Here is a 23,193-nt window from a genome sequence, read left to right on the forward strand (position 1 = left end):
AATTCTAAACATGGCTTACATTTCTATGATCTTGATCTCAAGTGATTTTAACACTATGAAGTTTTTACAATACGAAAATAATTTTTATTTTATATTATTTTCTTTTTGAAAATATTTTGAGAGAGAGAGCAAGCAGGGGAGATGCAGAAAGAGAGGAGGACAGAGGATCCAAAGTGGGCTCTACACTGACAGCAGAGACCCTGATGCAGGGCTCGAACTTATAATCCATGAGATCATGACCTGAGCCAAAGTCAGACACTCAGCCGACTGAGCCACCCAGGTGCCCCCCTCCCCCAAATTTTATTGTTGAAAATTGGTTAATGTCAGAGTTATATGTATGTAATGCATGTAATATATGTAGAACACTTGTAAGATTGCCTTGCATATAGTAAGCACTACAAAAATATCTATGATCACCATTATTCTGATAAATGTAACTGGTTAATTCATCATAACCATTTTTTTCTTTTTCTTTTTTTAAGTTTTTATTTTGAGAGAGAAAGAGCAGGGAAGAGCAGAGAGAGAGAGAGAGGGAGAGAAAGAATCCAAAGCAGGCACCATGCTGCAGCACTGAGTCCAATGTGAGGCACAATCCCACAAATCTCGACATTATGATTTGGGCTGAAATCAGGAGTCGGACACTTAACTGACTAAGCCACCCAGGTGCCGCTCATCATAACCATTTTTAATATATCCTTCGTCTCTTTTATGTATGTACACCCATATTTTCATTTAAACAAAAATGAAGATATAATACGTAGTCTCTCCCTCTTTTTTTTTTTTTATGTTTATTTTTGAAGGGGGTGTGGCAAAGAGAGGAGGACAGAGGATTCAAAGTGGGCTCTGTGCTAACAGCATAGACCCCGATGTGGGACTCAAAATCACAAACCCTGAGATCATGACCTGGGGCGAAGTCGGGACACTTGACCAACCGAACCACCCAGGTGCCCCAGTCTCTTAAAACTTGATTCTTTTTCCCTTAGCACATCTTAACATTTGCTCACACCATTAAACATTCATCCACCACATCATTTTAACAGCTGTACAGGATTTCACTGTGTGAGCATATTAGCTTGTTAGTTGTCTAGTGTTTGGTTGTTTACAATTTAGAATTATCAAAGATCCCTCAAACCCAGGGCACCTGGGTGGCTCAGTCGATTAAGCATCCAACTTCAGCTTAGGACGTGATCTCACAGTTTGTGGGTTTCAGCCCTGCGTTGGGCTCTGTGCTGATAGCTCAGAGCCTAGAGCCTCTTCAGATTCTGTGTCTCCCTCTCTCTCTGCCCCTCTCCTGCTCGTCTCTGTCTCTCTCAAAATAAACACTAAAAAAAAAACAAACCAAAAACCAAAAAACAAAGATCCCTGAAACTCTATCCTAAGTATCAGTCAGCAGAAAAATTAGTTTCCATTTAACCTTTGTTAGGTGCCCCGCTCTGGGGGCTGTACCTAAAGTCTTAAATAAAAGATAACCATGATTGTGCTAGAGGCCATCAAGCCTGCACTGCATTTACACTCGGTCCACATGCGCATGAGTTTTGTTTTAGTACCTATATCACATCAATTTTTAGAGGAGATTGGGGAGGAAATGCCATGACCATCATCAGGAAACCACAAACAAAAATAGGCCTTGAAAACATCTCTATGTCAGTAGTAAGAGCTGTTCTGCACGCAATTGAGAACCATTTTCAAGGGTACATAAAAAAGTTTCAGAAATGCTTTAGGGAGAGGCCATCAAGCTTAAAGGTAAACTTCATCATTATAAATTAATACTGCTGTGGGTTAAGATGATAAAACATGGGCAAGATAATACCCTATACCATCTGGCTATGTTGTTTAATCGGCTGTAAAAATCACTAAAGTATGCTATCAATATATTGAGTATAAGCTTAAAGCATGCTGATTATTTCTGCATCAGGCTGGGTAAATCAGGGTAGGATTTTATTCAAGATTAGTATCTTGTTTCATATTTTGAAGTCAGTAACATGATGATAAGAAATAGAAGGCATGCTTGTCAAGTTTCAGGTGAAACAGAGCTGAACACAATTAGCAAGCAAAAGTAATCTGAATTAGGGATTCTGGACAAAATTGATCTGAGATAAATATAGGATACTGCTTTTATATTAAAAATATATTCACTCAACGCTTACTATGGAGGACCTTCTGTCGGTATTATACAAGTTGTTCAACTAAAAAATGATTTTTTGGGGGGCGCCTGGGTGGCTCAGTTGATTAAGTGTCCGACTTCAGCTCAGGTCATGATCTCACGGTTGGTGAGTTCAAGCCCCGCATCAGGCCCTCTGCTGACAGCTCAGAGCCTGGAGCCTGTTTTGGATTCTGTGTCTCCCTCTCTCTCAGCCCCACCCTGCTCACACTCTGCCTCTCTCTCTCTTTCTCTCAAAAATAAATAAACATTAAAAAATGATTTTTTTTTTTTTTAAGATGATCATCGGGGGCGCCTGGGTGGCTCAGTCGGTTAAGCGTCTGACTTTCAGCTCAGGTCACGATCTCGCGGTCGGTGAGTTCGAGCCCCGCATCGGGCTCTGGGCTGATGGCTCAGAGCCTGGAGCCTGCTTCCGATTCTGTGTCTCCCTCTCTCTCTGCCCCTCCCCCGTTCATGCTCTGTCTCTCTCTGTCCCAAAAATAAATAAACGTTAAAGATGATCATCGTTTAACCCTCTGAGGTCATTAGAATGCACAAGTGTACAGACTGTATACTCATCAAAGTTATCTGGGGTACTTTCGCAACATTTTATTTTATTTTTTGCAACATTTTAAAGAGATAAAAGTATAAGTAATATACACTCATCACAGAGAATTTAGGGTAAAAAAACATAATCCATAATTTCACGAATTTTCCATTAATAATTGATAAGCATGAAATGTGTGATCAGAATGCAACAGGGTCTGATAAACAAAGAGAAGAATCATTGAAGAAATGGCATATTTAGCCTGGAGAGACGACAATCCAATTGTCCTTCAGATATTGGAGTTATTCTGGAGGAAATGAGGTATTTGGTATTGTTCCAGATTAAGGGTAGCAAACTCAAGGGCCCACAAGAGCCAAGGAATTTATATGTGCAAGTGCAGTAGGACAGGGTCATAGAGGTAACAGGATCATGGAGGGACTGTGAAGAACCTGTCTCAAGTAAACAACCCCAATTTAACTCCATCAACTTGGGGAAATAAGCCCAGAGTTGCTAGAGTATCTATCTTTTATTTTTTATTTTTTTATTTTTTTTAATTTTTTTTTTTTAACGTTTATTTATTTTTGAGACAGAGAGAGACAGAGCATGAACGGGGGAGGGTCAGAGAGAGGGAGACACAGAATCCGAAACAGGCTTCAGGCTCTGAGCTGTCATCACAGAGCCCGATGCAGGGCTCGAACTCACGGACCGCGAGATCATGACCTGAGCCGAAGTCGGACGTCCAACCAACTGAGCCACCCAGGCGCCCCTAGAGTATCTATCTTTTAAAGAAAAGATAGAAATCCAGATATTTTCATAGTTGTCAATTTTAAAATGTTCATAATTTAGTAAAAATAAGAATACGGAGCACATGCCAACCTCCCCTACCACGAGAAAAAGAGGGAGAAAAAGCTCTCTAAACCCACTTGTCCATAGGCATGAGGTGCAGTTTCCAACCTCTGCTCTCCAGGACAGAACTCAAAACAGGAGATGAAAAGCAGAGAGAGGCTCACATTACCCTTGAGAGGACAGCTGCCTGGAGAGGCTTCGAGATCCAACAGATGAGCCATCAAACAGCTGAATGGCTTAAACTACCCATCTAAGGTTGGACTAAAATATCTCTTAACACACTTCCAACTCTACAACTATTATTCAGTTACTTCAGAAAAGCTTTTTCCTTGTCAGCATCAGATACAAATATGCTAAAAATACCCATTTCCAAAACTTAGAACCCAAATAAAAAAAAAAGTATGGGTTACCCAAATATGTATTATTTACTTTACAAAAAAGAAAAGGTTTAAACAGCAAGAAAATGGGTAAGTAAACCATGATATTTCATAAAACATGTAGCCCATTAAAAATGTCTACAAAGGCTATGTATGGAAAGACATTTTGGAAAACTTGTGGGTGCCCTCCCTTTTTCTTTTCCCATTAGGCATTGTGTGATTACAGTTGTGGTAAAATAAAGCATAGGGGAAAAATAAACAATGGTACCCAATGTTAATGATGTTTGCCTATGGAAGATAGGTCTTTGTAGAAAGCATGCTTACTGTCCTTTGGCAGGTTCTGATGCTAATTATCACTGAAAACATCACTCATTTGCAGAGACAGGAGGAGATGATGAGAATGTTGTTAAACTCTTATAATTTTTTATTCTCCAATGTGAGAAGAGTCATGATGAAAAGAGCTCCTTCCAACACACATTGGACAGAATCTTACAATGGTTTTGGGCCTGACTCTTCAAGGGTCATAGTTATTTAGGGTATTCTGTTGAATACGGTCTCTTATAAGACATATCCAATGACTGGCTTTTAAAACCATAATGATTATGACCAACTTCAAATAATTCACCTCAAAGCTATACTTCTGGACATTTTATTTTCTTACTCTAGCCAATATAAAACTACTTTAACACGGTAAGAGAGTGACACTCAGCTTACATGGTGTAATATTGTGCCCTTAGTACAATCATACTTAGGTATGTTTTGCTTTACTGACTCTGTTACCAAGAATTATAACTCTTTTTTGAGCAAATAATCTCAATGTCTTGAGGGGATCTTGAAGTATCAAGTTGTTTTGAAATGCAAAATATTCCCTAAGTTAACTGCTAAATGTTTTCATATCCTTCTGTGTTGGACTCTGAGTGAGTTATACCTGTATGGATAAGTATTCATCTATAAACTTCATGAATATTAAGAATTGTTAGAACTTGAAATCATTGACATTTTTTTTTGCTCCCTATCAACACTCTCTATTCTGATAAATACCAATGAATTTTGTGAAAGTTCGAAATGAAGAAAGGAAAATTACTCACTTAGAAAGTAATCCATCAGGCCCTAAAGGTTTTACGAGGTATTTGTCCACTTGTTTGTCAAATAAATGATACGGCAACTGCAAGCGTTTGGTGACATTATGGAGGTTTAAGGCATACAGGGTTAAATCTCCTTCTTTATACCTTGGGCTAAAAGCAAATAGATTAACTCAATAAAAATAGTTATCTAACTTAAGCAATTAAAAACTCAATTACAAACATAATCATGGAGACTAAGTATTAGTATCTATAATGATGATGGGCCCTCTTTTTATCCTTCCTTTCATGATTACATTGGACAACTCATGTGGTCCTATTTGAAAAGATAATTTAATTTTTAAAAAAATTTTTTCTTAATGTTTTTATTTATTTTTGAGACAGAGAGAGACAGAGAATGAGCAGGGGAGGGGCAGAGAGAGAGGGAGACACAGAATCCGAGGCAGGCTCCAGGCGCTTAGCCATCAGCACAGAGCCCGATGCGGGGCTCGAACTCACAGACTGTGAGATCATGACCTGAGCTGAAGTCGGACTCTCAACCGACTGAGCCACCCAGGCGCCCCTGGAAAGATAATTTAAACAATATTTTTCTTCACACTACCATTTTCTGGGTGACAGCATTCTGAGATCTTTGCTGCTTAGCCAGACTGAGTTGCCAGGAAGCTGGTCAGCCCACCCATGCTCAGACACAGAAAGGTTAAATAATAAAGTGAATTTTGTGGGTTCCTATGAATTCAAATTATAAACCATACAAACAGCAGCTTTTTCTATCATTACTTTAAAAAAAACTAAAACAAACAATAAAATTAAATCTATTGACACTTTTCAGAATTTCCATCCAGACCCTTCCCCTACTTCCTAGTGGGTCCTCACTATTTAAAGAGTTCTCATTCACCAGAAATGACAGATGGCTTTTTTTTTTTTGTAGCTATAGTTATTACTTTATTATCATCCTATCAGGAAGGACATATTACTGATTAAAACTTGACTGGAAAAGGGTGTGTTACATACTTACTGGTTGATGTTGGTACAGTGAAGGTATACTCGAAGTTTCCTGCTGTCTGGACCTTTCACGCTTGCCCTTAATACACTGGTGCCCACCAATTTCTTGAACAGAAGAGATAGCCAATAATCCTAGTTGGGTGGTTGGGGAGAGGAGGGACAAAAGTAGACCTTTACTTATTTCTTTATTTATCAAAAACAGTGTGAGCAAATAGTTAACCTTACAAAGACTGTGACTGTTATCCTAGAGGTATTTAAATGGAATACATCTTTTGATCCATGTTCCCACCATGAATCTGAGGGCAATTTCTTGTTCGCTGATTTTTATCACGGGAGGACTGTATTCCCACAATTCTGAAAGCCATGACCACTAGGGAGTTATATCTTCAAGAATGCAATTCATTGCTGAGAGAGTTTAAATGTTCTTTATTATCTATCACCAAGAATTCAAAGCAAAGCTCAAAGCAGAACTTTTAGGTATGCACATGTACACACACACACCTACACACAAAGGCAGGTTTTTACAATAAAACTTCTATCTGCTTAAGAGATTAAAATACTTTATTTCTTTACTTTTTTTTTTTTTTTTGGTTTTTAAGCAATCTCTACACCCAATGTGGGGCTCAAACCCACAACCCGGAGATTGAGAGTCACACACTCCACGGACTGAGTCAGCCAGGTGCCCGTAAAATAATTTCTTTTAGAACCTTATAATCCCCATTCCTGAATGGGTTAGGCAACAATCATCGCTAGCTATCAAGTTTCTTAAAAAAAAAAAAAAAAAAAAGGAGAGAGAGAGAGACAACCAGAGATCATGTGCCTGTTGATGGAAGCATGCCACATCTCCTTTGAAGAATTATTGCAGGGGCGCCTGGGTGGCTCAGTCAGTTAAGCGTCTGACTCTTGATCTCAGCTCAGGTCATGATCTCACAGTTCACTGAGTTCGAGCCTCGTGTTGGGCTCTGAGCTGACATCATGGAGCCTGCTTGGGATCCTCTCTCTCCCTCTCTCTGTGCACCTCTCCTGCTCTCTCTCAAAATAAATAAATAAATAAATAAAACACATTTTAAAAATTCTTTTAAAAAAAAGTTTTGTATTGCAAAACAAAACAAAAACCAAAAATCTGAATAAGCTCAAGCCTCTAGATCTAACTGCCAGTTTACAAGAAACAGAGGAACATACTAAAGGACAGTGCAGGAAGAAATGTAGCAAAATTCAGAATGTGGGAAACACCACAGAACAAATTGCCTGCTCCCTTTCAATAATTAATTCCATAACACAAAAAAGGAGTGGGAAGGGAAAATTCAAGATTAGCAGACTTAAGAGATATTTCAACCAAATGCAATATATAGATGTTGTTTGCATCCTGAAGTGACTAGGCCAACTATTAAATACATTTGAAAAATAAATAAATAAAAACATTTGTGACAGTAAGGAAAATGTGAAACACCCACCGACTAAACATTTGATGATATTGAGGAATTATTGTTAATATTTTAAAGTGTGATAATATTTTATGTTTGTCTAAGGGAGATACATACTGACCTACTGATGGATAGTGATACATCTGAGATTTGCTTGAAAGTAATCCAGTAGGTGGGAGGTGAGGAGTGGGTAGAATTATGGATTAAACAAAACTGAGGATTAAATGCTTTTCTCTCTACTTGAAATTTTCCGTAATAAAAAGTTTGTTGGGGTTTATTTATTTATTTATTTTAAGAGAGAAAGAGAGAGCACACACATGAGTGTGCACACAAGGGAGGGGCACAGAGAGAGCAGAGATCAATCTCACAACCTTGAGATCATAACCTGAGCTGAAATTCAGAGTTGAAGGCTTATCTGACTAAGCCACTCAGGTGCCTAGTTGTTAATTTTTTTGAAGAATATACTCAATGTATATTCCAACTCTTCCTTCTTGAGCTGAGGAAATGTAGACTCAACAGGGCAAACAGCTTTTGTTTCTCTGCTTACATTCAAATTTTTCACTGGAGACAAGAGCAGAATCAACTAAACATTTAAAAAGGAGACATAACTTCAGCGTGGTTTGGTGACTGGTAGGATAGAAAGCATTCAGGCCTCAGAGCCAGGATTTGTATGGAATTCTAGAGTAACATGGGACAACTGTGTGACAGCCAGCTTATCCCAAAACCTTGTCTCAGTTTGAACTTCCTCATCTGGACAATTGATCTAAGATACCTGCTTTGCCAGCTTCCAAGATTGTTATACAAATCAAATAAGAAAACAGCCATGTATGTTGGATTTAAGACTGATTCCCTTGGACCCTGCAGATGTTAAGGGTACCATTTACTCTTGCAAGTTTTTCTAGATGACTGTGAATCTTGAGGAAGGGGGTGCCTGGGCGGCTCAGTTGGTTGACTCTTGATTTCGGCTCAGGTCACGATCCCAGGGTCGTGGGATCAAACCTCTCTTTGGGCTCAGCACTGAGCATGAAGCCTGCTTGGGATTCTGTCTCTCCCTCTCTGCCCCACTTCCCTGCTTGCGCTCTCTCTCTAAAACTAAAATATTAATTAACTAATTAAAAAACAAGCAAACAAAAAAACACAAAGGATCTTAAGCCAAAGATTTATGTTTGGGCACTGAAAAGATATAGACAACGTGGTACTATTTACAAAGACTGACAAGATAAGCTGGCTAATTTCTAGGCAAAGTAAATTTTGTAGAAACTATTTATGTACCTTCCTTGTTCAAGGTCCATTTCAGAAAGGGCCAGCAGCAGATTTGGGATATTTGTCTAATGAAATTATCATGTTTGGTTTAACTCTATAGTTGATTTATAATATACTTGGCAAAGATATATTCCACTTGTTACAAGGTCATTTTGTAAAAATTTTTTAAAAGTTATGAACCAGGTGCTTTGTGAGTTTGGACTACTATAGATTAAAAGCAACTTTGTTGGGAAATCTATCTACAAACCACAAAAACCTAGCTTATATTTTGGCATGTGCTTTCTGCCAAACTTTCTTAGCTTTCCTACAGTATTCAAATAATTCCCTTAGGAATTATTCTTTGAAAATACATATCTTCAACTGCCACTTTAGACTACAAAAATCAAGGTCCTACTTCTCAGGGCTGTATCTATACTATTCCAAGTTTTAGACATATATTTCCAGGTAGCTTTTTATATAAAAAGTCTACATCTCCTGATTTAGCACCAGATGCAGTCAGAGATAGGGTAAAACTGACACTGTATTCATAAATATCTTGAAGATTATTAACAAGATAGCCAATTCTTAGGGTGAGATTTTTGAACAAATACATAGTACTGATTTATCTCAAAGTTAAATAAATTATAATTTCATGCATAAAAAACTTTTGAAGCTTTGGATACTGTAGGTAATTTTAACTTTGATTTAATTTGCAAAACATTGTTTTTGACCCAAGTTTGTTATCTTGTAAAATCGGAGTCACAAAGTTTCAAATTGTCCCTTTAAAAAAAAAAATCCCGGGGTCCCTGGGTGGGTCAGTTGGCTAAGCATCTGACTTTTGATTTCTGCTCAGGTCATGATCACACAGTTCACAGGTTTGAGCCCCACACTGGGCTCTGTGCTGACAGCATGGAGCCTGCTTGGGATTCTCTCTCTCTCTCTCTCTCTCTCTCTGTCCCTCCCTTGCTCACTCTCTCACTCTCAAAATAAATAAATAAACATTAGGAAAAAACCAAATCCATAACACACCCCAGGTGGCACACATTAGAATGGATGATCTCTAAGTTTTCTTCCAATTCATCATTTCAGGGTCTACTTGTTAAGAATACTGAATTTATTGACAGGATTGACTTTTATTAGGAGCTTGATACAGGGGTGCTCAATATACTCTATTCTACTCATAGCAATAGGAAAATAACAATCACTTACAGGTAAAGGTTCGAAGTTTTGATCCACTAAGTGGTAGTTTCCGGCTCCAAAGAGCACTTGCCTCATCACCACTTCTATGCCCATTCTAGCCGACAGGCCCAATTTATCCAGCCACCTGAAAGGGAGGGAGGCCCAGCTTTCTTCAGGTTTGGAAAACAAAAAAACTCAATTCTAATTACACACTATTCTGATTTATTCATCTATGTGGGAGGAATTGACAGGAAACCAGAAAAGTGGTATTAATTACAAAGAAGCTATTCAGATGAAATGGAGACTATCCTTTCCTTTACATGTTCCCACACTTGAGCATGATAATAAATCCTAGAGTACTATTAATATGCCATATGAGTTTCTTTCGGGGTAAGAAAACTTCTGCAAAGCAGAGTAGACAAATTCTCACCCTACAGGCAATCGTTCTCCATCTTGCTGGATACCCTCCCCACTTCCCCACTCCCAGACCCATGTAAGGGCTAAAGAAAAGCCTGCTTGTAGTCCACAGTAGTACAATGTGAAATAAGTAAAATCACACCTAGACTTTTATGGCTGTCCCCCTCCACTCCCTCCATCTTTGGTGGATGGCAAAACAAACACCTTTATCCTTCATTCTCCTCCTCATGCCCCTCATGAGCAAAAATGATTTTTTTTATTATGGATTTATAAGAATGAGGATAGGAGAGGAAAGAGAATAAGTCTCAGTGTGAGGATATAGAACTATAGATTAACAGTGTTAATGGAGTTATGGAATATAAGTAAACCAGTTGTTTAAAGCAATCAGATTTGTAATAGGTACTTGTCCAAAGGATACAAAAATGCTGATTCAAAAGGGCATATGAACCCCAATGTTTATAGCAGCACTATCAATAATAGCCAAAGTATGGAAAGAGCCCAAATGTCCATTTACTGATGATGAATGGATAAAGAAAATGTGGTAGATACATACAATGTAATATTACTCAGTGATCAAAAAGAATGAAATCTTGCCATTTGCAACAACGTGGATGGAACTAGAGGGTATTATGCTAAGTGAAATAAGTCAGAGAAAGATAAATATCATATGACTTCACTCATACGTGGAATTTAAGAAACAAAACAGAAGGACATGGGGAAGGGAAGGAAAAATGAAATAAGATAAAAACAGAGAGTTTGTTCTCTGTAGAACAAACTGAGGGTTGCTGGAGGGGAGGTGGGTAGGGGAATGGGCTGAAGGGTGATGGGTATTAAGGAGGGCACTTGTTGGGATGAGCACTGAGTGTTGCATGTAAGTGATGAATCACTGGGTTTTACTCCCGAAACCAGTACTACACTGTATGTTAACTAACTTAAATTTAAATAATAAAAAAAAAAAGCAATCAAGTTTCTGGTGGTTGGATAAAGAGGTGATTTAGTAAGTCTTGAAACTCATTGGTAGTTCCTCTGGTGAGACCTCACACTTCCGACTCTAAACTCCTTGGGAATCTATGAATAAAGCTACTATAAAAGTACACTAAGAATCCTTCTCAGACTCAAACCTCTAGAGGCACTCTTTTACATTCGCTTTCTGAGGAAGGAATCCTTGGCATATTTATGGGCCATAATTAAGGAACAACACATCTAAAGCAATTCATTCATACGATGATTAATTAGGGACACCCATTAAAGATGCCCAACAAACTTGAATAAAATGATTTCTTACAAAACGCGGCATGAATTTTGGGTCTCAGCCCTAGAAACTTTCTTTGATCAGCTTTTTGGCTGATGAGCCGTCTCAGCAGAATCTGTTTAATAAAAGGCCAGGAGAATGCTGCAGCCTGGCCCCTGAGGCGGTGCTGCTTCACTCACATAAAGCCAGCCGCAAAGGTGTTGGACAGCAATGGCGCTCCACCCCCGTATGCAGAGCTTGTTTCTCCTAACCAAACTTTCTTGTGGGGTCTGGTCTCCTCAACAACCTGTGGAACAGGAAAGTCCCCATTATATTTGCAAACAAGCTGACCAAATACGGTGTTGAAGATTAATGACGTTTAAAACTCTGTTCCCAGACTGATTTGTCCAATATAGTTACAACAAAACATGTTCGTGGTCATTGAGGTCTTGGGCAATTTACTTTTATTGGAATACTAAATTGTGGAAGGAATTTAAATAATCCCATTCCTATGGCCCGTGAGGCTATTCCACAAGGAGGTATTTTTAATTTTTAATCGATATGCATGGATAACATCTGATGCTAAGGGGGACTGATGGTGAATTAGTACCTGTTATCTAAAATTGGAAAAACATGTAAATTTATATACTTATAGAATTTAGAATTAGCTAGACTACACAATAAGGACTGGTTTTACAGACGTGCCTCCTTATCTGCGATTTTGCAGTTTCGGTTACCCATAGTCAACCGTGGTCTGGAAGCAGATGATCCTCCTTCTGACCTATCATCAGAAGGTCAATAGTAGCCTAATGCTATGTCACAATACAATTGTCATTTGCCTCACTTCCTCTCATCACATAGGCATTTTATCATCTCACATCACCACAAGAAGAGTGAGTGCAGTATGAGAAGATATTTTGAGAGAACACATTCATATAACTTTTATTACAGTATATTATTATAATTGTCCTATTTTATTATTAGTTGTTGTTAATCTCTTACTGTGCCTAACTTATAAATTAAACTTTATCATAGGAATGTATGTATAGGAAAAAGTATATTTAGGTTTTGATATTACCTGTGGTTCCAGGCATCTACTGAGGGTCTGGGACCATATACCCTACAGATAAAGGGGACCACTCTACATTAAAAAAAAAAAAAAGACTATTACCTGGAAAATTTTTTGCACAGATGAAGCAAAAGTGTCTAACACATCAGGGTTTAGAAAATCCTCCTTGGTAGCAATTCGTCCATTCAAGTAGTAGCTAAATTATTCAGAAAATATTCAGAAACAAACAAACAAACAAACTTTACTTTCTGCTTTTAAGTTAGTTGGCTCCCTGGCTCTCCTTCCTACCTCTTCCCACCCCTCTGTTATTAAGAAGAAGAAGAAGAAGGGGAAGAGGAGAAAGAAGGAGGAGGAGGAGGAGGAGGAGGAGGAGGAGGAGGAGGAGGAGGAGTTGTTGTTATAGTAAGAAGAGACCAAGATGGAAGGGAATCAGTTACTCTGTTTTGAAAAGACATAGTCACAGTGCAGGTACTTACGGGTTACCCGTTCTTTGGCAAGCATATTGATCTTAGCTACTTATCTGCTCCATGATTTAAATGATAGTATGCCTTGATCTTATAGAACCTACCACATTATTTAAAATAAAGTTAAAACTTTTGTTTTATTAATATTAAGTGTGTAGTACAGTGCTGCTTGAGGTATTATTTGTTTCTTATTGGAACTATGCATTAGCAGTTAAATGAAAACACGTTTTTGAAAACTAAGTAATAAGTAAAACTAGCATTAGTTTCTTAGTACTAAGAGCAGGAGACATACTTACTGGTGCCATGTAACTGAATCAATCACTTCTCCCCCAGCCTTCAGGAAACTAGAAAAAGAAATCTATTATGATCTTCACTTAATCCTCATATGCACAATATATATATGTACACAATATATGCACAGGAGTTTCATTTCTTAGAAATGGGCTGGTTACTGCTTTAGCATCAGGCCAAGTACAAACTTCCTAATTCTTATACAAATTATATTGTAGGTTCCATTTGCCCCCAGATTCTTGGTATTCTGAGCCAGTCAATCTTTTCCTCTTTTGGTAAAACATTTGCTTAGGTAGCAAATGGTTTAATAACATGAGGATTCTCCACCAGAGAGCAATATTATTTTTAAGAAAAGGGGTTCTGCTTCCTCTAGTTCCTACCTCGTTAGCATCTTGACAGTCTTTCCTCGAGGCTGGCCAATATCAGGACCATAGAGATTCACAGTTTTGAAAGTGGATTTTGCTAGAAGTTTATGCAACTTGACAAAATCTTCTCCTAACTGCAATCCATCGATGAAAATACCAGCCTTCTTCCGGAAACTGTTAGGTTCTGAAAGACAGCAATTCTCAAAATAATCACGTATCTAGAAATTTTGCATTTAAAAGCAAACAAAATGGCAGCATATAAAAGCAGGAAAACATTTCCCAATTACAAAAATTTAGAGTCCAAAGGCAAGAATAGTAAAACCTCCCTTTTTATAAAGAAGATACTTCAGTAAAACAAAAGTTTAAATGACAAAACTGAAGTGTGAGAGAGCATTAAAACAATTTGAAGTTAATTAATGGGGATATTAAACTAATGGGTATTGTGGAAATATTCTACATCCAGTATTTAATAAACTAATTTACTTTAAAAAGACAAAAAGTTTGGGTAGGAGGGGAAGACATTTAAAAATTGATTTCTCAATGCCATTAAAGGCCTTATTAAGACTGTTCATTCACAGCCACCTGGGTGGCTCAGTTGCTTAAGCCTCAGACTCCAGCTCAGGTCATGATCTCGAGGTCTGTGAGTTCCAGCCTCACGTCAGGCTCTGTGCTGACAGCTCAGAGCCTGGAGCCTGCTTCAGATTCTGTGTCTCCCTCTCTCTGCCCTTCCCCTGCTCTCTGTCTCTGTCTCTCTCTCAAAAATAAATCAACATTTTAAAAAATTGAAAAAAAAAGACTGTTCATTCACAAATCAGATGTACAGGTGAGCTTAGAAATGGCCATGCTGAACACAAGGGAGGGGGACACAGAAGTGTTCAATCTACTTCCCCAAAACACCTTGCCCAGGCTCTCCCTTCTCCTTGTCTCTGGAAAACAGACCTCTTCCTTGCAAAATGGAGCCCAAGGAAAAGGAAAGCATGATGGCATAGCTCTTTTATCTTACTCTGAAGAGCACGGGTGGGGAATGGGTACAGTAGAAAAGTAGGGAGGGAGGGATAGATATATAGAGATGCGTAAGGATGGGTTCAGATGACCCATTGTCCACGTGGCTGCCATTATTCAAAGTTGTTCAGCATCTAGCTAAGATATGGTTACGGTTACCTCTACCCCTATATTCTATGTTTTGTGCTTTACTTTGCCAGTAACTCTCAGCAACCTGATCTCTAAATCTGCCTCTAGACATTACTATAATACATACCACTATAGACATATATCTTATTTCTTTGCTTGCCTTCTTGTTGATCTGCTTCCCTTCCTCTAGAATGGATCTCCCAGGAAAGCAGGGACCTTGCTCAGGAGCCAGACTACCTGGGTTCAAATCCCAAGTCCTCCACTTGGTAGCCCAGCATCACACAGTTATTTATCTAAATTTTTGTGCCTGCTTTGGTCACGTGTAAAATGAAAGCCATAATTGTATCCACCGCAGGGTGGTTATAAAGATAAAATAATACTTATTAAATGCTCAGAGCTGTTCTGGGAATGGAGTATGTGTCCGTGATATCACTACATCTCATTTCCCATTTTTTTTCAGTTCCATTGGCTCATGTGTGGAAAAAGCACCATAAATATGTTTAAATGAATGTGGCTGATCATTAGTACTTTAGTTAGAATTTACAAGTTCCTTGCAAAAAAGTGAAGAAGGAAGGAAACAATCAGGAGCTTGACCTGGGTAGGATTCTATACTAGGAATTTCTAGCTTAAGCATATCATGACGGTTAGGATGGAGTTGCTAAGATAAACTGACAAGTGGAGAAATAGAGAAAGAAATGGAAGGGGGTAAAAGCAAAGTGCCTGCTTTACAGTTTTGCTGAGTCCAGCCTGCCATCCATAATAGGATTAAGTGACCCTAAAAATGTCAAGTGAACCTGGGAGCTGTGGAAGTTTCTGGGTCCAACTAGTTGTCTTCAGCTCAAGTAAAACAAAACTGGGATTAACAATAGGTTCTGGGATATATAAAGGAGTTTTCTGCCATAAGCAGAAAAGTTGCACTGCTGAGCACGGGTACAAGTGTGCCAAGCCAGAAGAATATTTGCTAATATTAAAAAGAATGTCATAAACAGGAACAACTAATGCCAAAGGGTAATCTCCTTATTAGTGAAATGTCCCTGGGGGCACTTACCATTGCCTAGTTCCCAAGAAATGTTATAATTCTTGGAAGAGCAATAATCCAGGAGCAACTGAGCATTAGAACTGTTCCACTGCAAATCTGCTGTTCGTAGTAAGGCATTTAGACCAAAGATCAAGTCCAGTCCTGAGCAATTTGCAAAAGTATACAGCATATCCACAGAGCTCCCTAAAAAAAAAAAAAAATAGTGGCAATTTAATGGTTAGGTCAGCACCACAATAATGAAGGCCTCCAGATTTGTTCTCCAGTGAATTACCATTTTGGTTGTAAAATTGAGGGAATTACAATCCTGAGTTATAAGTGAGAGACAAAAAATGCACAGGCAAATTAAAAGATTAAAAATTAATATGACTTAATTACTTCAGCTTTTGAATCAACTTTCCATGCTGAACCATGTAAAGTACCAGAAGCTTTGGTCTGGTACTCAGGTTTTGTTGATTCAAATGACCTCAGGTGACTTCATGCACAGGCCAGACTGTCATTAGTCAACATAAGCCCCACTCCTCATAATTTAAACATGTCTACTCACAAACTCAGTCACAAAATATTTTGGTAAATTTAGCTATATTTAAAATTATTTTTTGGAAAATTCATGTATATGACTTATTAATTTTAAATAATTAAAATTAGACTTTAAAAATTGGCCTAGGACTATAGATCTGTGGTTTCCAAACTATGTGCCAAGGGATCCTGGCAAACCTCAATACATTCACTACATGGTTGTCAGATTTAGCAAATGAAGATACAGGCATCTGGTTAAATTTGAACTTCAGACAAATAATGAATAATTTTTAATGCAGGTCTATGCAATATTTGAGAAATACAATAAAAAAATTCACTTATCTGAAATTCAAAGTTAACCAGGAACCCTACTCACAGGGGCACTACAGGAGCCTTTAAACATATGAGGGAAACAGGGTTCCTGGGTGGCTCAGTTGGTTAAGTGTCTGACTCTTGATTTTAGCTCAGGTCATGATCTCACAGTTTGTGAGTTCAAGCCCTGTGTAGGAGCTTTGCACTGAGTTCGAAGGCTGCTTGGGATTCCTTCTCTCCTTCTCTCTGCCCCTCCCCCCCCCCACTCTCTCTCTCAAAATAAATAAATAAACTTTAAAAATAAATAAAGAGGGACACCTATGTGGCTCAGTCAGTTAAGCCTCCGACTCCTGCTCAGGTCATGATCTCACGGTTCGTGGATTCGAGCCCCGCTTCAGGCTCTGTGCTGACAGCTCAGAGCCTGGAGCCCGATTCGGATTCTGTTTCTCTGTCTCTCTTTGTCCCTCCCCTGCTCACGTTCTGTCTCCCTCTCTCTCTCTCTCCCTCTCCCTCTCTCTCTCTCTCAAAAGTAAACATTAAAAAAAATTGTTTAATAAAAATAAATAAACAATTCACAAGGGAAATATCAACCGTGTTGGACACAATGAGAACTATTACTATTAGGTTGTTTGGACCTAACAACTTAGTAATTGAAACACTCAGGTATTTCCTTGGGGCTAAGTAAGATGTGAAAAAAACTTACTGAGTCACTACAGTGCCATAAACTTTTGGGAACTTTTGAACTCCGCATTTCTAACCATTAGCTTGTCTAAAATCACTTCTTCAGAGTGGCAACAATGTCGGTCTGAATATCATCTTTAAGTCAGGTATCATATGCAGAAGTCTGTAATTTTCAGGTATAGTTAGAGTCATCTGCTGAATAGAAATTCACTCTCAAACTCTCCTAGTTTAAAAACATCTAAGTGAGGGGCACGTGGGTAGCTCAGTTGGTTAAGCGACTGACTCTTGGTCTTGGTTTCAGCTCAGGTCATGATCTCTCAGTTTGTGAGTTCAAGCCACAAATCGGGCTCTGTGCTGACAGTGAGGAGCCTGCTTGGGATTCTCTCTTTCTCCCTCTCTCTCTGCCCCTCCCCACTCATGCCTTCTCTCTCTCTCTCTCTAATAAATAAACTTAAAAAAAAATCTAAGTGAATTCCTTGGATCAGCATAACAATGAAACCTAAATTTAATACTGCCAATAAAGGCTGGGGGCAGAACGGCTCTAGCAAGTTGTTTGAGTTATTTAGGGTGTTTGCTGTGTCACCCACTTCCACAGGACTGCTGCCTATCATCAAGGAGTTACAGACAACAGGGGCTGAAAAGCTCTCCAGTCCTGTGGCTCAGCATTCCACTGGATCTTGAGCCACACTTTGGGCCAACACAGAGCCTCCAGGGTTATTGACTTCTCTCCAAACCTCCATCCCCATTTTTCTCTGAGGAAACTGGCACCAAAGAAATGAAGTGCTTTGCCCAATACACATGGCTATTTGGTGGCAGTGCCATTACGAGAGCCTGTTGTCAAGGGGTGACTCGACTGTCTTAGTCACAGCACCATGTTAGACTTGCGTATTGCAAAATCATGCTGCAGAAAGTTTCCTGGATCAGGAATCCTAACACCTGAGTTCCAGCCCTGCTCTCCCGCTTACAGATTGTACAATGAGGTGACCCCTTTGCCCTGCATGAGCCTCAGCTATGCATCCACGATCCTGGAACTAGCACCATCGTGTGCCTACTCACAAAATTGAGGTTGAGACAACATATGTGAAAACTCTTTGTAAATCATAAAAAGCCCTTATACATATTAGGCACTGTTATCACATACTCCCTCTATGGCATTTTCACAAAGCCTGGAATGTTCGCATTTTGGAGTATTTATTCAACTTATACTTTGCTCTTTTTCTATTTCCTTTTTCCAAATGCAATTGGAATTTACATAGCTTAAAATTCTATTGTACACCTCCTACAACAGAATAGTAACATCTCCTAGAATATGGGCTGTATACTACTCAGTTAGACTCTACTCTTAAAAATAAAACCAACCAAAACACCATCCAGCCTACTCCCTCCTCAAAATAAGAATAAGAAAACTCACAGCTAATTTTCTAATTCCCAATCGTTACCCAGTCTCTTGTCTCTTACTTTATGAGAGTGTAGAAAGACCCCTGGGACAAAAATAATCTAAATGGCACATTAAAAGCTGGCATTGAATAAAAAAAAACAAACAAGAAGAAACAAAACAAAAACACTGGCACTGACTCTTTCCCTGGCATTATGCCTTGTCCGTTTATATAAATGTGTCCAGTTCTAGTGAGTGATAGAGGTGGAGGAGTCAGGCGATGAGGAAGAGAGGTAGAGAAGAAGGAGAACAAAGAATTAGCTCATTAAATATGATTATTGTAATAAGGAAGTTCATTATGCAGTCAGCCACCCCCAGAATTACATCTATAACATTGCTTCCTTTTCCTGCCTAAACAGGTTTACAAAGTTTGTAGTCTTGTGACAAATGTTTCTGTCATCTTCTACTTAAGTGAAACCCACCACCTAATGGGTACTGTAATTAGAAAACTTACCTATATCTTCTAAGACACCTGTTTTAAGGGTGCAGGCCACCGACTAAGCAATTAACCTCTCCTTGCCACAGTGGACTTTTGCTATTTCCTCCATTGGACAATGCCAGCCCAAGGTACTCACACATTACCAACCTCAGTCATCAGTGTGGAACGATGTGTGAAAACATCTATTAGCTTCTGAGATACTTATCACTATATGGAGTTGGTGCCCAGATGAACACAATAGCTTCCCATCTATATGTTTCTAAGACACGTATATTAAAATAAAAAAATTCAAACCAGGAGTCAAATGTTTCCAAATACAAATCAACAATCTGTATTTGTTAAATATTTGAGCATTGCCAACAGGGTAGCTGCAATTATAATGACCCAGTTACATAGTTAGTGAAGGAACTTCTTCTGGGACAGGAACTATGAAGGTCCTAGTCCCAGAGGCAGGGGAAGATGGTAGAAACTTCTATCTTGTACTAGGTACTAGGTACTATCTTGATTCCAGATCTTGATTCCAGAAAGATCATGTGAGCTAGGAAATCTTTTTTTTTTTTTTCAGAAAAATTGAAGATAAACTAGTATAAAGTTTAACATGATACAAAATTAAGTAGAAATCAATAGATTATCTAATACCGTGGAATCTTCTCTTAGCAGACCTGTATCATGATTTATTACAGGTGAGACCTTACTGATATGGGTCTCCTGTCACTCCTTTCTTGGGATCTGAAACAGGCCTGCCTTATGCCAAATTCCATTCAACCACAGGTCATTGAATTAAAATGTCAGAGTAGTCCCCCTCCTTTAAAATGTAATAAACAATTTAGAGGACTCTATTAACATGTAAACTATTTTCTGATTTCTTATGTGTCACATTTCTTTCTGTACCTTATAAATAAAAAATACAAAAATTAAAATCCACTGGATACATTGAAATCCAGACAGTATACAGTAAAATCCTACAAAGATAAATAATCTACTTTCAGTAATGTACTCTTAGAAATGCCGAGGGACCCAAATTAACTTCAAGATAATTTATTTTTCAAAAATCAAAAGAAGACAGTTGTATCTGAGCAGATTATTTCCTTAACTGAGATCTGGGGCAATATCATCCCTTAGTTGGGTATAAAACATCAACTTTCAGATAAAAATAGTTCTCATAGTTAAGTAAGGATTGCTTGGTTCCAGTTGTTTTGAAGCCCTGCATGCCAACATCATCCCATTTTGAAGACTGGATAACTGTTTCAGTGAATGGAAAGAAATTCCTGGTTAGTCGAGCTAGGTCTACACAAAGCCACAGAGGAAATAAAAAAAGAGAGCGCTTCTTGATGGCCAAGACTGTCTGATATGACTCAGTCTTCCACTACCTAATGGTACACCTACTCATGTAGGGGTTGCTTCTGGGAGGAGAGAGAGAGAATGGATGACGAGGTGTGAATGGTTTTCACAATTTACTCTTTAAAAAAAAAGAAAAGATTTTATTTTTAAGTAACCTGTCCACCCAACGTGGGGCTCGAACTCACAACTCCGAGATTAAGAGTTGCGTGCTCTACAGGGGCGCCTGGGTGGCTCGGTCGGTTAAGTGTCTGACTTCAGCTCAGGTCATGATCTCATGGCTTGTGGGTTCGAGCCCCACGTTGGGCTCTGTGCTGATAGCTCGGAGCCTGGAGCCTGCTTCAGATTCTGTGTGTGTGTCTCTCTCTCTGCCCCTCCCCTGCTCATGCTCTGTCTGTCTCTCTGTCTCTGTCTCTCTCTCAAATAAATAAACATTAAAAAAAATTAAAAAAAAAAAAAAAGAGTTGCGTGCTCTACAGATTGAGCTAGCCAGGCACCTCCACTATTTATTCTTCATACTTTTGTATTTTACTGTTCCATGAGGAATCTATCCATGTCTTCCTTGACTTCCTAGTTCTTCAGAGCAGGAAAGGTCACTATTAGTTCGTGAATGAATGATTTTTCACTTCATGGCTAATAGGCAAAGTCAGGTGAAGAAAAGAAAAACAAAACAAAACAAAACAGAAATTCAAGATTTCCCATTAACTCCTGATAACATTTGAGTATTATGCAGCTTTATACAACTGCGGTAGGGCTTATGTGATTCAAGCCCAAGTTCAAACTATCCATGTATTCTGGGGGCTGGGACACCTGCAGGTGCCTTTCATCTCTTACTTGAGTAAGTGCTATTGTTGAACTTTTTCTGATACTGTTCTCTGAGAAGCAATTGCTCCTGGAAGGGCCATTCCAACTGTAATCTCTTCTCTATGTCGGAAGGGATGGATCCAGATTCACACATATCTGCAAAGGGAAGAAATAGTTTAGAGAATCTGTTTTCACGGTGATAAGGTTGAAGGCCCACACATTTATTTAGTTTCCTATTTATGTGACTAAAGCAGGATAATTATGTTCCTGGTTTTTAGGTAGGAGATCAGAAAAAGATATATTCTGTTACATGTCAAATTTGCAGCTAACCAATCACCACACACACACACACAAACAACCAAGGGCAGGTTTCCTAAGAAACACTGGACATACATTGGGCACAGATCTACTGGACATAACTTCAAGTTATTTAACAATTCAGAAAATTCCTCAGAAACTTGAAATTACTAGAGAATCCCACTGAAGAAAACAGTTCAGGGGCTCCTGGTGGCTCAGGTGGGTAAGCATCCGACTGTTGATTTCGGCTAAGGTCATGATCTCACAGTTTGTGGGTTCAAGCCCCATGTTGGACTCTGCACTTCATAGCGAGGAGCCTGCTTGGGATTCTCTCTCTGCCCCTCCCCCGCTTGCGCTCTCCCTCTGTCTCAAAATAAATAAACATTAAAAAAAAAAGATAACAATTCGATTCTCTTACAGTTCGCTTTCAAAATACATAAAAATTTGTTTCGCTGGACTATAGCTGCTTTGTGATGATTTCCTCTTGCCGTAATAGTAGGACAGGAAATGGTGACTTTTTCTATTCCTTCAAATATGTTATCCTCAAAGCTTCTGAGACCACAGCACGTGTGCTTGGAAAACTCAGCCACTAAACTGTCGGTTGACTGTGCTTCTTTATCACAAGGCAGCACAGCCGCTGCACGCCTGCTGCCAGGACTGGCAACCTGCCCATAACTTCCTTTCTAGGAAGCTGCACATTCTGACTTTCTGGCAGCTGGTGCCTCATCCATCCCCAGGCTCACAAAGGATGCTTCAGAGGCACTGGCACCTCCCCTCTTCCACCACATATACACACAGGATGGAGAAAATTGATGGGGAAAGGCCAGTTTCCTGTCTGAACTTAAGAGACCTTGCAGATACACATGACAGATGGGAATGGTCAAGTCCCAACATCAACTATTCCCATATGTTATGTTAAGAGAACTCTCCTGGTTTTTTTTTCATTTTTTTCTAATTAGTCTTCTATTAGTTTTGGCCCAAGTACTGATGAACTGTTCTGGAAACTTCCTAACTGAAGAAAACAGAGGGAAAAATATGTAATGTATGAAATAATGACATATTATTCACTAATATATACATTATACTGACATTATTGTAATTCAATGATGCACACCTTATTTCTCATAATTGGTAAGATAATGACTCAACTTCCATTTGATGTCTGCCTAGCACTTATGAAAGACATAGAGCAAATCCTCATCGCTCACTAAGGCAGGTTTCTCAGGGGGAACCAACAGACCTCAAATATCAGAATCACCCGAGAAGCTTCTAAACTCATAATCTAAGGTTGGAACACAAAATCCAAATATTCAAACTCACCCCAGGTGACTGTGGATTGTCAATAACGTTTGACAATCGCTGCCCAATCAATGAAGTCTTAAAATCCATTCTAAGAAGCAGAGTGAACCTCCACAGCCTCTTGTTATACCCTTCATCCACATTCTATTTTCAAAATAAATGGGTTTCAGTCGATCACTTATGTCTTCAGCTGGAAGTACTCTTTTCAAATTGACACACTTCTACC

General features: G+C 38.9%; 1 protein-coding gene across 3 annotated transcripts in view; it reads right to left on the reverse strand.

Annotated features, from left to right (window-relative positions):
- The window catches only part of HPSE (heparanase), a 39,676-nt gene that overhangs the window by 2,659 nt on the left and 13,824 nt on the right, over nucleotides 1–23,193 (reverse strand). Inside the window, exons 3-11 of one of the 3 annotated variants that reach the window (XM_049630791.1) lie at nucleotides 21,402–21,527; nucleotides 15,856–16,029; nucleotides 13,692–13,860; nucleotides 13,317–13,364; nucleotides 12,659–12,752; nucleotides 11,688–11,794; nucleotides 9,870–9,984; nucleotides 6,008–6,126; nucleotides 4,999–5,145 (exon numbers count right to left, since the gene is read on the reverse strand). In XM_049630791.1, coding sequence (XP_049486748.1) covers nucleotides 4,999–5,145; nucleotides 6,008–6,126; nucleotides 9,870–9,984; nucleotides 11,688–11,794; nucleotides 12,659–12,752; nucleotides 13,317–13,364; nucleotides 13,692–13,860; nucleotides 15,856–16,029; nucleotides 21,402–21,527 — 1,099 coding nt within the window. The remainder of the gene's footprint in view (nucleotides 1–4,998; nucleotides 5,146–6,007; nucleotides 6,127–9,869; nucleotides 9,985–11,687; nucleotides 11,795–12,658; nucleotides 12,753–13,316; nucleotides 13,365–13,691; nucleotides 13,861–15,855; nucleotides 16,030–21,401; nucleotides 21,528–23,193) is intronic. The other 2 variants (XM_049630792.1, XM_049630793.1) reach the window with 2 other exon arrangements.

Source organism: Panthera uncia, chromosome B1, assembly GCF_023721935.1.
Source record: "Panthera uncia isolate 11264 chromosome B1, Puncia_PCG_1.0, whole genome shotgun sequence".
In the NCBI taxonomy this organism is placed as follows: domain Eukaryota; kingdom Metazoa; phylum Chordata; class Mammalia; order Carnivora; family Felidae; genus Panthera; species Panthera uncia.